Source organism: Haliotis cracherodii, unplaced genomic scaffold (genome assembly GCF_022045235.1).
Source record: "Haliotis cracherodii isolate W230 unplaced genomic scaffold, xgHalCrac1.p SCAF_3, whole genome shotgun sequence".
Taxonomy (NCBI): Eukaryota; Metazoa; Mollusca; class Gastropoda; order Lepetellida; family Haliotidae; genus Haliotis; species Haliotis cracherodii.
Window position 1 is genome coordinate 13916811 of NW_027266286.1, and position 19323 is coordinate 13936133.

At 41.1% G+C, this 19323-nt stretch overlaps 1 protein-coding gene across 6 annotated transcripts in view; it reads left to right on the plus strand.

The window, feature by feature from the left end:
• Positions 1–19323, plus strand: part of LOC139473657 (dystrophin-like) — a 452560-nt gene that overhangs the window by 407902 nt on the left and 25335 nt on the right. For all 6 annotated transcript variants that reach the window (XM_071256342.1, XM_071256341.1, XM_071256343.1 and 3 more), the window contains 9 exons: positions 3956–4016; positions 6311–6372; positions 9839–9913; positions 10531–10735; positions 12062–12147; positions 12697–12854; positions 13408–13574; positions 14573–14684; positions 16355–16491. In XM_071256342.1, coding sequence (XP_071112443.1) covers positions 3956–4016; positions 6311–6372; positions 9839–9913; positions 10531–10735; positions 12062–12147; positions 12697–12854; positions 13408–13574; positions 14573–14684; positions 16355–16491 — 1063 coding nt within the window. The remainder of the gene's footprint in view (positions 1–3955; positions 4017–6310; positions 6373–9838; positions 9914–10530; positions 10736–12061; positions 12148–12696; positions 12855–13407; positions 13575–14572; positions 14685–16354; positions 16492–19323) is intronic.

The following is a 19323-nucleotide window of genomic DNA, read 5'->3' on the forward strand; positions in this document are numbered from 1 at the left end:
AATTAGCTCTCAAGAGTTATGTCCCTTAGTCGTGACAGGATCCACTTGTGAGTTTGAATCCCAGATATGCCACCACTATAATCCTTGATCTGTCAGCATTATGTCCTGATCATGGTGTTTAGAGAGACCCAATGATCAAGGATAATAATTTCATATAATTAAGTCCCTTGGCGGTGCCAGGATCTGATACCTGTTGACCCTCCCTCACTGTAGTGATTATTTCATCCTTGTATGAATTTCTTAGTTTTCCCCACAATCCTGACTGTCATCCATTATTGCCTTTTGCTGATCATATTAAATCAATCCTCTAATTAATGAAAAGATCCTTGTCATTAATAATAATCAGTAAGTATCATCTGGAGATCATCACTGTAATCTAATCGGGATTGACATTCATTTGACATTAAGGGCAGGAGGCTCTCGCTCATGACCTGTCAATCACCTGTCAATGCCGATACACCAGCATTTCCATCAACTGGGTTGCTGATCAAACATTGTCTACCTACAGCTAATATCATTAGGGCTGCTCTTATCAAGTCTCGAGTAGCTGTTAAAGCTTCGAGTACTCTGTCCAGCCCTTATCAATGTGAGAGTGTTGTTGTCATCGATGGGTCGCCAACCTCACCCACCTTTCGGGACAGGTAGCCTGTGTTCGTGGAAAGGGTTATTTTGTTGCATGTCGGAGTAGACTCTTGAAGATTTCAGTGGAACGCAAGTACTTCGTCCATTGTTCAGCACTCTGGTAAAGTACATATTCCTGTTCGGAAACAGTCAATATTTGGCTGATTATTATCTGTTCATAATGTCGACTTTTCAATGACCGTGTCCTAGGTCCAGCTCTACAGGGGTACAGGAAGTGTGGCTACTTGTTATTTTAATGCTTGAATTAATGGTTCTTGTTAAGGTTAGAACTGTACAGAAAGTGTTTAATAACAGTGTTGTTAGCCCAGTGACTTCCAATGTCGGTTTTCAAAAGAAACTTGGATAGCTATTATGTGGATCTCTGCGGTTGATTTTGTGAGTGAGTGAGTACAGTTTTATTCCACTTTTAGCAATATTCCAGCAATATCACGCCGGGGGACACCAGAAATGGACTTCACACATTGTGGCCATGTCGGGAATCGAACCCGGGTCTTCGGCATGACGAGCGACCGCTTTAACCATTAGGCTACCCGACCGCCCCTGATTTTGTGACAATTCCTTGTATCAGATCATAAGAAAATTGTATGTGCTAAAATACATGTTGTATTGAGCTAGTCTCATCAAGGGCGGATCCAGCATTTTTAAAAGGGAGGGATCCAAAATATCAAAATCCTCTCAGATAATTATACTACTACAACATACTACATTTGGTTTTCAAAAGTGAAGATCTGGGGTAGAATAGGTCTTCAGCAACCCATGATTGTCATAACGGGATTGGGTGGTCAGACCTGCTGAACTGGTTGATGCATGTCATTGTATTCTAATTGCGTGGACTGATGCTCATGAAGTCAATCACTGGTTTGTCTGGTCCAGACTTGATTATTTACAGACTGCCGTCATATAGCTGGAATACTGCTAAGTGCAGTGTTAAACAACAAAGAAACAAACAAACTTCAGAAGGAGGGGGTCTGGACCCGCTGGATCCACCTCCTGGACCCCCCACCTGGATCCACCTATGGTCATGGATCATTAGATCATCACAGCACCACCCTATTCAGTATGCTCCCTAGCCTCTTCTTTTGTGGGGCGGTCGGGTAGCCTAGTGGTTAAAGCGTTCGCTCGTCACGCCGATGACCCGGGTTCGATTCCCGACATGGGTACAATGTGTGAAGCCCATTTCTGGTGTCCCCCGCCATGATATTGCTGGAATATTGCTAAAAGCACTCTTCTGATTTGGTTGTGTCCGACTTACAAGGAAAATGTCATGACTTTTCTGGAAAGGAATGGAGGATGTTTTAATCCTTTATTCCAGCTTGGCACTTTGTACACAAGTGTCTGCATAGTCCATGTTGGAGAGTGTGCGATATGTGACAGATACTCACTACATTCATGATGCTAAACATCCTGTTTTAATCCTTAGTCATAACGAACCATGTGAATACATGTTGGTTGGTTTGTTGTTTTACGCCGCACTCAGCAATATTCCAGCTAAATGATGGAGTTGTTTCAGTTTTCAGTGTGTCCTACATCTGGCGAAGACTTGCAGCGTGCAGGTTTTAGGAGCACGTGTGCATGTTTATGTTGGGATGCTCTCTCTGATTTAGGTTTGCTTTTGCTGTAAACATTCAAAACTTTAAACAATACGAAAGGTTAATCCTCTGGGAAACAAAAATGAAGGCTAAATAAAATGTGTGGTTTTGTGGTTTGTGAGACTTGTTTGGCATAAACATGCTGCAAACTGGGGCTGATGTCGACATCTGTAAAGACTTGTCTCGTGGTTGTAGTTGTTGAAATGCTGGTGTTGTCTGATGCTGTAAGTGGTCTTGCTAGGCTGAAGGAGAGAGTCCTGTTTTAAACAGTGGAATTCCTGATGGGAGTGGAGCAAGTAAGACCAGATGGTGAAACTGGGTCTTCTTTTTTCTGAACAACATTATCATGTGTAATGGAGGCAGCGGCTGGCCTAGGAAGCCTGCTTCTGGAGGCAAGCATCTTGTGGTTCAATCTCCATCATGTGTTTTTCACAGAGCCTGAAAGAATAATGTTTGTGTGGCTTGTTAAGAGGAGAATTTATTTCGAAAGCTGCTGTTTTGAATGGAATTAACTTTAATATAGAAAAGATATTTGTTAAACAAAAGGTTGAAGACAAGTATGTTTTGATGATGGAATTATAGACAGTCTTCATACAGACACAATAACCTCTTCTGTTAACACAATAACTTCTTCTGTTAACACAATAACTTAACTGATAAAAATGTGAATACTTTTCTCTTCTGAAGTAAATACTCTTTAAAGATGTAATGTGGTAAAATGCATTGTATTCAAGCCTTGGATGAAATGCCAGTAAAGGACAGCTTCCTTAGTTTGCTTATCTACAATGTTTGTTCTGATTAAATGAACGATAATTCCAAGTTTCAAGTGGCTTACCGGTGTTCTTAATACTATTCTACATTAATTTATATCCCATATTATTTTCAGAATAGAAATACAAAAATATGTATTGAAATGTCCTCTCATCTGTTATTTAGAATATTACTGTCAATGCTGTTCCTGAAGGATCCATCAATTATATTCCAGCTATTATTTTCAAATTATCATACAAGCTGTACTTCCAAGGTTTGTCTAGCCTTGCTCCAAGGCTGTACTGAAAGAAAGGTCCATGGATGTGTAGTAATTCTATCCTCCTAATAGGCAAGTCTAGATATGTGACAGTCTAAGGACTCCAGTCTCTTATAGGGAAAACTTGTTCTTATTATTTACATCATCTAGAAATTGTGATTTAAACTAACAATTTTCCCTAAGAGACTTGTGAAAGTCTAAGGTTTGTCCTGCATTATGTCAGTATGCATACTGATGTTTATTAAGATTCATGAAAATATTTTTGAACTCCTTTAGGACAGTTCCATGTCCCAGCACTGAGGTTTGAGCTGAAGTAGATCATGTAGGGGATCGGCCTGGTCATAAAAATCATAATTTGGTGCATAAATTAGGCCCCATATTGATTTTAACGTTGAGCATTAAGTGATTTATGTCAGGCAGCAGAAGGCCACCATGTTCCATTAGAAATCTAATAAACATGCTTGGTTAATAAGAGACAATGGACTATGGATATTTATTGTAGTTAAATAATTTCCCTCAGGTGGGGTAGCAGTGTTAGTAAATATCAAACAGTATTATTCTTTTGGATTAAAAAATTATAGCTATCCTTAATGATGATAAAAAAGATAATGTGAACATAATGTCTGCCAATGATTTTCATTTCGTTTTTATACCCCCGACCTTTTAGCTTGACCATGATGTGTTTTGTCTGTTGCAGTGTCTGTGGAGTCCCCCTTTGAGCGATCTGTGTCAGGGAATAAAGTGCCTTACTATATCAAGTGAGTATATCCCTGCCTGGTCCCCACTTTGTGGCTATATCAGAACTTCTTGGTACCCAGTATACAGCCAGATGGAATGTACGTGTAACCTGGCAAGTTGGCAAGATGATTGTGGTTCCCTAAGCATATTACCGGGTGGCGTGACCTTACTAGAACCCAGTTTGGAGCTAGATCGTGTTTGCTTCCTGGTACCCAGTATACAACAGGATTGCTTGGGCCTCTTCATATCCAATATTTAGCCAGAGATAGTGTACTGAATGCTACCCAGTCAGAGATACTATACTGACAGGTACCCAGTCAGAGATACTATACTGACAGGTACCCAGTCAGAGATACTATACTGACAGGTACCCAGTATACTGTTGGAGAGAGAGAGTGTAGCACCATAACATATATAATACCATTATGAAGCTGTGAGGTATTTTAAGTTATAACACAGACACTGAGAAATTGTATGTTATACCACTAAAAAAAATGGGAGATATTGTATGTTATATCACTAAGAAAATGAGATACTGAATGTTATACCACCATGACATTGTGAGATGTTGTATGTTATACCACTAAGGGACTGTGAGATATTGTATGTTATACCACTAAGGGATTGTGATATAGTGTATGTTATACCACTAAGGGACTGTGATGTAGTGTATGTTATACCACTAAGGGACTGTGATATGGTGTACGTAATACCACTGAGAGACTGATATATTGTATGTTATACCACTAAGGGATTGTGATATAGTGTATGTTATACCACTAAGGGACTGTGATGTAGTGTATGTTATACCACTAAGGGACTGTGATATGGTGTACGTAATACCACTGAGAGACTGATATATTGTATGTTATACCACTGAGGGATTGTGATATAGTGTATGTTATACCACTAAGGGACTGTGATGTAGTGTATGTTATACCACAATAAGACTGAGATATTGTATGTTATACCACAATAAGACTGAGATATTGTATGTTATACCACAATGAGACTGAGACATTGTATGTTATACCACAATAAGACTGAGATATTGTATGTTATACCACTATAAGACTGTGAGATATTGTATGTTACTCCCCTATAAGACTGTGAGATATTGTATGTTATACCACAATAAGACTGAGATATTGTATGTTATACCACAATGAGACTGGGATATTGTATGTTATACCACAATGAGACTGAGATATTGTATGTTATTCCACTTAAGACTGTGAGATATTGTATGTTATACCACAATGAGACTGAGATATTGTATGTTATACCACAATAAGACTGAGATATTGTATGTTATACCACAATAAGACTGAGATATTGTATGTTATACCACAATGAGACTGAGATATTGTATGTTATACCACAATAAGACTGAGATATTGTATGTTATACCACAAAAAGACTGAGATATTGTATGTTATACCACAATAAGACTGAGATATTGTATGTTATACCACAATGAGACTGAGATATTGTATATTATACCACAATGAGACTGAGATATTGTATGGAGTGCCATTAAGGGACTGTGTATGTTGTAACCAACCAGTGTCCTGACAGCTGTGAACATGTCATACATCTACTGTGAACATGACATACATCTACTGTGTAATGTAAGGCAATGTCACTTGTTTCTGGGACTTGCGTTTTCCACATGTCTGTGTAAACATGACATTTATATTGGACAAACTGCATGCACTTGAGAATCGCTTGAAGTAGGTGGCTTGAGGAAGGTCATCCACAGCTATTTGTCATGATAGTGTTGGCCATGTTTTACAAGTGAGTCACGTGCTGGATGTATGTGTGTTTAATACGTCCACTGTTTATCAATTATAATGTTGGCATTACACAGCACTCACCAGATGACTGTCTGCTATACTGCGTATGCTGTCATACATGAAAGTATGTCCATGGTGCATGTTGGAATTTGCAGCCAAGGAGGAAATTGGGAGTTTTGTCACATTTCAATATTGAAACTTTATCACCTGGAGTAATTTTAAAGGGACCTTGTGGGGATATCAAGTTGATATATTTATAAAAAGGACCATGTTGGTATAATAAGTGCATGAATACAGGCCATAATGGCAGTGGTAGAAACTAACAGTTTTAGTCCAGTAGTCCTTATATGATGATAACTTATAGCAGAACCCTTAAAAATGGGAAATTTCTACTAGTCCTTATGATACTTAAACTATTGGACAGTTTGGCAAGGACTACAGGACTAGTGCCAATTTCTAACGCTGACCATTCCTGTAAAGTCACTATACCAAGACGTAATGATTATGTTTTGTTTCAGTCACACCACAGAAACCACCCAGTGGGACCACCCCGAGATGTCCGCCTTAATGCTCGCACTCAGTAAGTTTTGTAGAACCGTGGGGGTCTGGGTTGGAGCAAATCCCAGCAAGCTATGCTGGTTGTTCGAGGCGACCATTTATGCTGGTCGTTCGAGGTGACCATTTATGCCGGTCGTACGAGGCGACCATTTATGCTGGTCGTTCGAGGCGACCATTTATGCCGGTCGTACGAGGCGACCATTTATGCTGGTCGTTCGAGGTGACCATTTATGCCGGTCGTTCGAGGCGACCATTTATGCTGGTCGTTCGAGGCGACCATTTATGCCGGTCGTAGGAGGCGACCATTTATGCCGGTCGTTCGAGGTGACCATTTATGCCGGTCGTTCGAGGCGACCATTTATGCTGGTCGTTCGAGGCGACCATTTATGCCGGTCGTTCGAGGCGACCATTTATGCTGGTTGTTCGAGGTGACCATTTATGCCGGTCGTTTGAGGCGACCATTTATGCTGGTCGTTCAAGGCGACCATTTATGCTGGTCGTTTGAGGCGACCATTTATGCTGGTCATTCAAGGCGACCATTTATGCTGGTCGTTCAAGGCGACTATATATGCTGGTCGTTTGAGGCAACCATTTAGATCAGGTGATCAGGCTTTGTGACTTGATTGCTTGTCATTGGTGCTCACAATATTGAACACTGGATTGTCTGAGAGTTATCCCACCTGGGCACGATCTCTTTGGGAGGGAGGGGGAGGGGGGGGAAGGGTGCACCATGGACTGGTGCCTGTGTCTAGTCTGGCTCTAGATCTAGACACAGTCATGTGTGAACCTCAAACATATGTATGTGTTATAAGGCTGAGCATTAACAGGTGGACTGATTTGCATCTTACAGTTTTAGTGTGCAGACAATGAAATAAAGGTTTTGGGGACTTAAAATAAACTAACTGGGCTTCTAATTGAACAAGCATGACCTCCCTTTTAGTAATAGCCATGCTTTTGCTATACCACTCTTTAACACTGGTTTTGTAACACAAGAATGGCCATGTAACACTGAACTCACACTTTCATTACACGACAAGTATATACATTCTTCATTTCAAATCCTGAACTAAAATAAAAATTTATATTCACAAACAGAATCTCTAGGCAGCAGTAATCTCTACTTATTTACTTACATTATTCCAATATTGTAACGTGTTTTTCGCACCTATGGTCTACTGTACTGTGAAGTAGTCCGATGTACTGGTGGGGATGAGGGTTGCCCTTGTATCAGTACTGTGTCAACTGTGAGAGTGTTGAGTGAGTCTGTCAGAAGGACAACAGGGTAGAGGTCAGTCCTACACGCAGTCTGTCTCCTAGACTAACATTTAGTCTCTGAAATCTTATATTACATAATATCCTTCTTGACTCTAAAAAAACCAAACAATTCCCTATGCTGATTTCAGAATAGAGCTAGCTTGAGCTGGCTAGACTTGCTTTTGTATGCATTTCTAGATTATTATTTTTTCATGAAATGAATATATTCCACGGTCATGGTGCAGGACTATCTTTCTCCCAACCCCTAGAGATTAAAGTGGGGGCGGTGAGGTAGCCTAGTGGTTTAAGCGTTTGCTCTTCATGCCGAAGACCCGGGTTCAATTCGCCACATGGGTATATTGTGTGAAGCCCATGTTAGGTGTCCCCTGCCATGATATTGCTGGAATATTGCTAAAAGCGGCGTAAATCCATACTCACTCACTAGAAAATAAACTGAAAAAAAGTCCCAACTCAAGTCTAGAATGATTTGGCAAGTCCAAATTGCCTCAGCTCTAGAAATTAAAGATTGTTCTGGGCTCCATTTGGATGTTATTTTGTAGATATATTTTGTGAATAAGACACATATTTCTAGGACTAAATGTCAGTCTACAGTAGACACAACCCTGGGCCCCACACACAACCCTGGGCCCCACACACAACCCTACTAGGGCCACACACACAACCCTACTAGGGCCACACATACAACCCTACTAGGGCCCCACACATAACCCTACTAGGGCCCCACATACAACCCTACTAGGGCCCCACATACAACCCTACTAGGGCCCCACACATAACCCTACTAGGGCCCCACACACAACCCTGGGCCCCACACACAACCCTACTAGGGCCCCACACACAACCCTACTAGGGCTCCACACACAACCCTACAAGGGCTCCACACACAACCCTACTAGGGCCCCACACATAACCCTACTAGGGCCCGACACACAACCCTACTAGGGCCCCACACACAACCCTGCTAGGGCTCCACACAACCCTACTAGGGCCCCAAACACAACCCTACGAGGGCTCAACACAACCCTACCAGGACTCCACACACAACCCTACTAGGGCCCCACCCAACCCGACTATCTGACAGGACTGGCAGTTTGTAAGTATTTTTCATGAGTGCTAATTTACACATCATTTCTGAGGTCTTAACAGCCGGAGCATATGTGTACCTGCTTCTTAATGTTGAAGGCGAACCACTTTGACAAAGTTGATTTATTGAGTAATGTACTTGACCTTTAGTTTGCTGCAGTGAGATTGGGCTTATAAAAGTGTTTGACAAGAAAATGCCGACATTGTTTGTTGGTGCTAAAGGTGAACTATCTACACGCATTGTCACTTTAAAAGTTGTTCTCCACTTGATTATGAAAATGTATGATATTGAAATAATTGTTTTGAATTTTGAATTGAGTATCTTGTTAACAGATGTCCTCAGTAACTACGATACTATAGGACCCGTGAAGATCCGGGGTAGAATAGGCGACTATGCTTGTCGTAAGAGACGACTAACGGGATCGGGTGGCTCGCTGACTTGGTTGATGCATGTCATCGATCCCAATTGCGTGGATCGATGCTCATGATATCAATCACTGGATTGTCTGGACTCAATTATTGACAGACTGCCATCATATAGCTGGAATATTGCTGAGTGGGGTGTCAAACAGCAAACCAACCAACGATACTATATTGTTGTAAGGGTTAGTTGGAGGTTATTTACCGAAACAATATTACAAAATTAACAAACATTCCGTCAATAATATGTTCAAAATAGGCATACCGTATTCAACGTAATAAGCACCCAGGGCACTCTCAAAATTAGAAATAGGGGGCGCTTATTAGAATATTATTTTGAGTTGAAAGATCGTAAATTTCATGGTTTATGCTAACAGCCTGAAATGTTTACATATGACAGATATATTTTTCAAGAATTTAATTGCACATAATTAAGGGTGATATAACACGAGTGCGTATTATACACAAATAAATAAGTTTTGTGTACATTGATCAATCAGAAGGGTTGCTGACTGGGATGGTTCACTAGCCAATTTATTAGCAAATATCACCGTGGGTGCTTATTACGTCGAATATGGGATCTTCAATAAGACACAGTGTTTTTCCCTTTTATTTAATTTTGACTGACTTCAGGGTAGTTGGTCGGTGAGACAGGATCGACTAGCCTTGCCGCATGTTTGTGGTGATATAGAAATTGCATCTTCTTTCAGATGAGCTGAACAATGTGAGGTTTGCCGCCTACCGCACAGCGATGAAGTTGCGGATGCTGCAGAAGAAGCTATGTAGTAAGTTGTAACATCTGTGTGTCTTGAACAATATCAGAGTGGCCATCTCCACATGACCCACATGGAGAATCTCACTCTAATATAACAACACGAGTTGATCAAAGTTTCAAACTCTGAGGCTTGCTGAAGAGTTTTGAACTTTTCAATGAGTATTGGATTTTTTTATTTTAGACTCAGATATGAGTTTCTATTTATCATCCAAGACATTCCCTACTTTTTTAGTTTGTAGACTGTTATAAGAAGTTGCCTTGGGTATGAAAAGAACTTGTACATTTAGAAAGAGACAGTACTCTTTAGCCATGAATGTTTGATCTGAAAATTTATTAATTCTGACAAATCTATTTTCACTGGAAAGAGGATCTCAATTAATGCTATACATTTCTCATATCATTTTTCAAAATGCATTGTTCGTAATCAGTTTTATTACAATATTGAAATTGCATTGTCAGATAATGCTTTGATCCTGGACTAACTGAGCAGACTTGGTGTGAATTAAATAATACATCTTAACAAAAGTTTGCTGTCTTAAGATGCAGGTGTTTTTAATGATGCAAGCACTGACATTCCAAGTTTGTCACTGATAATTCTGTATGGTGAACACTACTCTTGTTTTTCAGTGGATCTTGTGTCTATGAATACGGCAGCAGATTCCTTCGACCGTCACGGCCTCCGTGCACAAAATGACAAACTCATGGACGTCATTGAAATCATTAACTGTGTTACCTCCATGTTCGAGGTTGTGGCCACCGAACACCCTACTCTTGTCAATGTGCCCTTCTGTGTTGATATGGTGCTAAACTGGATTCTAGATGTCTACGACATGTAAGTAGACACCGCCTCCTGTTGGGATTCACAGCTAAGAGGTTCCCAGTGTAGGAAGATAAGGCTAAATAAAAATCAATAATCCAATTTCAGGTGACATTGTCGAGCAGATATGGGTTGCAGGACAGATTAACTAAAAGCTTTGATACACATTTCCCTGACAGAAAGACAAGTATGGAGAGGGTGGATGTGGTGACTTGGAGGGGATGTGGTGACATGGAGTGTGGATGTGGTGACTTAGAGTGTGGATGTGGTGACTTAGAGTGTGGATGTGGTGACTTAGAGTGTGGATGTGGTGACATGGAGTGTGGATGTGGTGACATGGAGTGTGGATGTGGTGACTTGGAGGGTGGATGTGGTGACTTGGAGTGTGGATGTGGTGACTTGGAGGGGATGTGGTGACTTGGAGTGTGGATGTGGTGACTTAGAGTGTGGATGTGGTGACTTGGAAGGGATGTGGTGACATGGAGTGTGGATGTGGTGACTTGGAGGGGATGTGGTGACATGGAGTGTGGATGTTGTGACTTGGTGTGTGGATGTGGTGACTTGGTGTGTGGATGTGGTGACTTGGAGTGTGGATGTGGTGACTTGGAGTGGATGTGGTGACTTGGAGTGGATGTGGTGACTTTGAGACTTTGAGTGTGGATGTGGTGACTTGGAGTGTGGATGTGGTGACTTGGAGGGCATGTGGTAGCTATGTGGTTGTCGGGTTGTGGTCAAGTAATGACCACTGTACACAAGGCAAATTGAGGTGTTATTGTACCAGTGGTGTGCATGGACACTCACTGTATCAGCCAATGGAGTGTCTGTTCCAGGTCAAGCTTGCAGCAGTCTCTACTTAAGTATCAAGTCAGACGCCAGAGTCTAGTAAAATATTGTAATATTTTGTTTGATATAATAATGCAGTTACTGATAGTCAATATATTTACATTAATATCTGCTGAAAATAATGCCTAGAAACAATTAAGAAGATGCAGACATTTTTGGCACAAACAGTGAAATGGCCAAAATATTACTGGCATAAAATCCATGTGTAACGCATGAGGATTCCAGGGTAGAAAAGTTCAGAGTGTTGGTTGTGACAAAGACTATTGAGTTGGTTATTGGTCCGACCAGGCTTGTGTGCCATCGCACCCATTAGGTACTGACAGCTGTTCGCACTATCAACCACTGGTTTGATTGGTCCAGACTTCAGTAGTTTACTACCGTATTATAGCTGTTATCTTGCTGACTCGCCAATATGCACTCATTTCCGTCATCTACACATAAGAGAGATGTTTCATGCTACAAGATCAGTGTTTATATTTCTGTTATGTTGTTTTGCAGGGCAAGGAGTGGCAAGGTGCGGGTGCTGTCTTTCAAAATAGGAATTATCATAATGTGCAAGGCGCAGCTAGAAGACAAGTATAGGTGTAAGTAGCTTACAATTTAACCAATTCAATACAGAATGCTAAGTTTGAACCTGAACCAATTGTCTCTTAATTTTGTGTCAAACATTGTTGGTTAAATTGGAATCTGTCCACAATTATAATCAGCTACGTATGGTGCTTAGATGAGCTGGTGGAGTATCCTATTTGTTAAAACATTCAATTTTTTGCGCTAAAAGCCTGTGTTTGATTCCCTACAAGGCTCAATGTGTGAACCTCTATCTGGTGTCCACTCACTCACTCACTCACTCACTCACTCACTCACTCACTCACTGTGTGAAACCTATATCTGGTGTCCCCCATCGTAGTATTGCTACGAGATTGCTAAGTGCAGTGTAAAACCCAACTCACTCACTCACAATGGTCTGGAAAATACTCTTCCTACCTGGTCTGTTTTGTCAAATCAGTCAATTTGAACCTTTGTGGTTTTGAATTTCACTCTTCTTTTTTCAATTCATTTTTTATTCATTCATTTATTTATTTGCTTTTGTATCGTGGAATTACAATTATTATGTTGATTTTATTTCTTTGCAGTCATTTTCCGCCTGATAGCGGACACAAACGGGTTTACGGATCAGCGGAAGTTGGGACTGCTCGTCCATGATTGTATTCAGATTCCTCGTCAGCTGGGGGAGGTCGCAGCGTTTGGAGGCAGCAACATCGAGCCCAGCGTACGAAGCTGTTTTGCTAAGGTAAGTCTGTGAGGTATCTGCAGGTGAACAATATCCTGCGTCATGTAGGTCAGGATCAGAGTGTTTACCTGTAGACAGATGTGTTTCTCATCGGTTTACATTGGGACAATATGTACATGTGCTGAGGTGTCAATCCAGCTGATGATCAACTAACATCACAGTTTTACTATTGGGTTACAGGGAACAGGAAGCTAACTCTTGCCGAGTTTAAATATCAGCCATAGTGGTTTCCTCTTGGGCAGGATTCAGCAAGTGCTGATATAGAAACTGTTTAAGTTTGGATCATAATTTCTGATCAAAATGCAGAGAGAATATGCCTGTGAATGACTTAACAATAAGCACAAAACATAATCAAGGGGGGACAACTTTTGCTTAATGTAAAATTGTCTCCCCTTATTCAAAAGGAATCATGGAGCTTAAGTCATAACTTGTTTCAGTGACAATACAATTGAAATTAGGCAGGATAACGTGTTAGCTGTTCAGTAACACCCAATATTACATAAGTTACCTCTTGTTAGGTCAACTGATGTTCGAACCTGTGTGGCTATTTCAGGCAAATGGGCGGCCTGAGATTCAAGCTTCTCACTTCCTCGACTGGTCCAAGATGGAGCCCCAGTCATTGGTGTGGCTGCCGGTCATGCACAGACTTGCAGCAGCTGAGACAGCCAAACATCAGGCCAAGTGCAATATTTGTAAAGAATTCCCTATAGTGGGGTTCAGGTGAGACACTTTCTTGTGGCGTACTGTTCTTTTATTGATGCAGGGGCAGTCGGGTAGCCAAGTGGTTAAAGCCTTCGCTAGTCACGCCGAAGACCTGGGTTCGATTCCCGACATGGGTACAATGTGTGAAGCCCATTTCTGGTGTCCCCCGCCATGATATTGCTGGAATATTGCTAAAAGCGGTGTAAAACCATAAACACTCACTCACTTATTGATGCCAGCTAGTTCTCAGTGTGTAACTCAAAGGTGTTATGGAGTACTCTGACAATATAAGTTAAGTCAGTTTGTGGCCCCCAAAAAACAGAGTAAAGATACCAATTTGAATAAACAAGAAGTGACACAAATGTCATTTTTGGACAGTATCATGTACATCTTTCAGCCAAGTAAATGCAACTTGTTCCATAATGTTCCTTTAAGTTTTTATTAATATATATATTACTTTTTTTTATTTGTAGTAGTTGTTTTGTTTTTGTTTTTGTTTTGGGGGTCACTTAAAATGTAATAAATAAAAATTGAAAGAGGCGATTTGTTTTAGCCAATAATGGTCAATTAATTGTTATGTTATATGGAGTGAGTGAGTTGGATTTATGCCGCTTTTAGCAATATTGCAGAAATATCACGGTCGGGGACACAAGAAATGGGCTTCACACTTTGTACCCATGTGGTTAATTAGGCATTCAACGTGACGTGCAAACGCTTTAAACTCTACCCCTGCTTTTTATCCCCCCGGCACATAATTTTTCAAATTTTTGTTTTTGTTAAATTTTTATGGAAAGAAGTTGGACATAGACTCCATTGGGGATGGGGTTGTTTTCTGGGTCAGAATTCGAAAAACATTCAGTATATTTGATCGAAACTTGAAAGATGTATCAGTCACATGCTGAAGTGGTGCCTTTTGCTATTTTGTAATTTTTATAATTTTTATTTTTGCTGTTTAGGATTGTTTCAAAATTTTATCTTGTGATTTAAGTTAAAATGTCTGTGTTTGTTTTTTTCAGGTATCGTTGTTTGCGGTGCTTTAACTTTGATGTCTGCCAAAACTGTTTCTTCTCTGGGAGGAAACATAAAAGTCATAAGCTGACACACCCTATGCAAGAATACTGTACTGCTGTGAGTATGGATAACCATTATCATTACGTTGATCATGATCATGGATTTATGTAGACCTGCCCAGAGGCCAATATTCAGCCCCAAGTCTGCAGTAAATATTTACAATTTGGAGTTAAAATTTTTCCACTACTTGTCACATATACTGAACAACAAAGTTCATAAATATTTTTTTGGATAATTTCTTGAAATTGTGCGTCTTCACTACAAAAAAAAATCCTCAAATATATTTGTGATCCCTTTTTTGTTCTTTTTAGTTTTGATCCCTAGAAACTTAGTGTCGTACGAGTCAACTAAAGTGGATCACATCATTCAACTCTGTGATGTGACTGATTCTTTGTCTTCATGCTCATACTATCAGTCACTGGTTTGCCTCAATATGACTGCTAGAGACGGCCATGATACAGATAGAATATTGCTGAATTTCGCTCACTTACTCACTCACTTCTACCATGTGAAGATCCAGGTTACAATTGGCCTTCAGCAACCCTTGCTGTCATAAGAGGGGACTTACAGGATCGGATGGTCAGGCTCACTGATGCTCATGATGTCAATCCCTGGATTGTCTGGTCTACAATGATTATTTACAGACAGCGGTCATATTGCTGGAATACTGCAAAGTGCGGCATTAAACAACAAACAAACAAAACTCTCTTTCTTTGGCCTAATCATTGACTCGGTAAAGTGAGTGAGTGAGGTTTTACTCCGCTTTTGACAATGGGTGGGAGGGGGGACATGTGAAATGGCCTTCACACATTGTAGGCATGTAGGGAATCAAATCCGGCTCTTCAGCGTTATGAGCAATGACCCAGTTAAAAATGTCAATAAAGTGAGTGAGTTGGGTTTAACGCTGAATTTAACATTATTCCAGTTGTATCATGGTGTGTCAGCTTAATGTGAGAGGAAAGCCGGAAGTGATGCAGGTCTCAGACGTTTAGCACTTCGGTGAAACCCACGGGCACGGGTATGGTGCTGACAAACCTAGAAACATAATCGGGGCAAACCGGGATTCAAACCCATAATCATAGGTTTCAGGCATGCCCAAGGGACGCAACTCTGCACAGCGAATCGCGTCGCCTTAGACGACTGGGCCACCTGTGTCCCCGTATCAATAAAGAGGCATGAGAGATGTAAATTAACTCAGGGTTCCACCATGAACAGGTGCTAAAACCAGTAATAGCTTTGCAGAATATTCATTAGAATCTTGAAGTTATGGATGTCTTCCTGAAGAACATAAACAGCTTTTGAATTTGTTTTCAGACTTCTATACTAAGAACATATATCACTATTTTTAAAATACACGGGATGCGGAAAAAGATCAAATTTAAAGTGTTTACATAAATTGAAGGCTGCCTTTGAATGTTCATCAAAGAAACCATGAAAATCCATTATATTACTTTCACAATCTTTTCTCATGTGAAACATGTTATTTCGAATAACAATTTGCCATTTCGCTGGGATGTAATTTATTTTTTTGTAATGAGGGATGAGTAATATGTATTTGAACTTAAAAGGACTCAATGAAAAATAACAGAATTTGATTGGTTAGAATTCTGCTCTTGCTTCCACGATATTTGTCAATTAATCTTGACATTTATTTTTCCTTATTTTTTTTCAAACCTGAATGATACATTGACAGTACTGTTGTATGTTGTAACCTTAAATTGTTTCAGACAACTTCAGGAGAAGATATGAGAGATTTCACCAAAGTTTTCAAGAACAAATTCAAGTCAAAACGTTATTTCAAGAAACATCCCCGCCTCGGTTACCTCCCTGTTCAAACTGTCTTGGAAGGGGACAACTTAGAAAGGTAGGTCCAGAAATATCTGCTACATTTTGGATTCTCCTTCCATTATTGATGAACTAATTGTCTCTCACAGTTGGATGCAGATTACCATATTGTCGCCGTTAAACAGGATGTTTCTTGTCTGCAAATTTAAGTTTGATAATCTGGTTAAAAGGAGGCTATAGGTGGATGCAGATTTGTCTGATTGTCTCTCACAGTTGGATGCAGATTACCATATTGTCGCTGATAAACAGTATGTTTCTTCTCTTCAAATTTAAGTTTCTGGTGAAGAAGATATAATTGATGTAAATTTAATGCTTGGGCGAGTTAAAATCTAATGTTTCAAAGACTTTGAAAAACAGAAAACACATTTAGGTTTGAGAATATAGGAAGGGACTGTAGGCACAGGAAAATTTGAGGCATGAGAAATTTAAAGCGATCTTAGTGCTAAGGGACTATAGGCTCAGGGAAATTTGAGGCATGAAAAAGTATAAAGTGATCTTAGCTCTATTGGATTATAGGCTTAGGGAAATTTGAGGCATGAGAAAGTTTAAAGCAACCTTTGCACTAAGATGATCGTAAATCCCATACTTAACATACTTACTGGAAAGTGTCAGTGTCGCATTAACAAGGCAATAGCCCATCACGGACACAAGACAGTGAGCTTATGGTTCATACACACACACCAAGTTTAGATGCTATTTGACTGACAACCAATTCTTGTTGTGCAAACAGAGCTTGTCACTTCTGAATGGCTAGCTCTTCACGAAATATATATCTGGCTGAACTGTATCTAACTATCCTTTCATATTTTCCTCCTGATAATGTCAGTATTAATAGTCTATTTGTATGGTGATCAGTGTAAACTCCATTTCATTCTCAACTCCCTGGGGAGTATGCAACCCAAGCTGCCTGTGAGGGGCAGGAATGATAGCCATCATCATCTCATCACTGCCAATTCACTGCTGGGTGAACAAAAGTATGTTTTGAACAAAGTCACTTGCCCAAGCTAGGAGACAACACATATGCTTTAGTGTAGCCCAAGCAAGGAGACACCACATATGCTTTAGTGTGGCCCAAGCACGGAGACACCACATATGCTTTAGTGTGGCCCAAGCAAGGAGACACCACATATGCTTTAGTGTGGCCCAAGCAAGGAGACACCACATATGCTTTAGTGTGGCCCTAGCACGGAGACACCACATATGCTTTAGTGTGGCCCAAGGTAGGAGACACCACATATGCTTTAGTGTGGCCCAAGGTAGGAGACACCACATATGCTTTAGTGTGGCCCAAGCAAGGAGACACCACATATGCTTTAGTGTGGCCCAAGCACGGAGACACCACATATGCTTTAGTGTGGCCCAAGCAAGGAGACACCACATATGCTTTAGTGTGGCCCAAGCAAGGAGACACCACATATGCTTTAGTGTGGCCCAAGCACGGAGACACCACATATGCTTTAGTGTGGCCCAAGGTAGGAGACACCACATATGCTTTAGTGTGGCCCAAGGTAGGAGACACCACATATGCTTTAGTGTGGCCCAAGCAAGGAGACACCACATATGCTTTAGTGTGGCCCAAGCAAGGAGACACCACATATGCTTTAGTGTGGCCCAAGCACGGAGACACCACATATGCTTTAGTGTGGCCCAAGCAAGGAGACACCACATATGCTTTAGTGTGGCCCAAGCAAGGAGACACCACATATGCTTTAGTGTGGCCCTAGCACGGAGACACCACATATGCTTTAGTGTGGCCCAAGGTAGGAGACACCACATATGCTTTAGTGTGGCCCAAGGTAGGAGACACCACATATGCTTTAGTGTGGCCCAAGCAAGGAGACACCACATATGCTTTAGTGTGGCCCAAGCACGGAGACACCACATATGCTTTAGTGTGGCCCAAGCTAGGAGACACCACATATGCTTTAGTGTGGCCCAAGGTAGGAGACACCACATATGCTTTAGTGTGGCCCTAGCACGGAGACACCACATATGCTTTAGTGTGGCCCAAGGTAGGAGACACCACATATGCTTTAGTGTGGCCCAAGGTAGGAGACACCACATATGCTTTAGTGTGGCCCAAGCAAGGAGACACCACATATGCTTTAGTGTGGCCCAAGCACGGAGACACCACATATGCTTTAGTGTGGCCCAAGCTAGGAGACACCACATATGCTTTAGTGTGGCCCAAGGTAGGAGACAACACATATGCTTTAGTGTGGCCCAAGCAAGGAGACACCACATATGCTTTAGTGTGGCCCAAGCAAGGAGACACCACATATGCTTTAGGGGGGCATGGGTGGCCCAGTCGTCTAAGGCGCCGCAATTCGCTGTGCAGAGTTTGTTGACTTTGTACCTCCATACATGTTATGCTGTTACATGTCTTGCAGAATTACCCTTATCAGATAAACATACTGGAGACTAGTCAAAACATCTTCAGTCTTCCCTTTAGAGTATGGTATTATTCAATGACATTTCCCCAAAATGAAGGATTGAATTATAACCAGGAAAGACCGCCTCCATGGTCTAGTGGTAGAGTGTCAACCTGGAGAACGGAAGGTCCAGGGTTTGATCCCCATACCAAAAGACGTTAAAAGATGGTACTTGTTGTTACCCTGTCTGGCGCTCGGCATTAAGGGGCTAAAACAAGGACTGGTCGGCTTGGAGTCAGTATACTGTGTCTGAGTGGGGTATTCATGTTAAACTGCGGCATGGTATCTCAATGAGCTAGCACTATAAATCGGCATCAGTCCGGACTAGTACAAGCAGCCACACAAACACACACGTACATGCACGTCGCTATATAAGTGCAATAATCTTGGACGCGACGTTAAACCCCATTTCTCCTCCC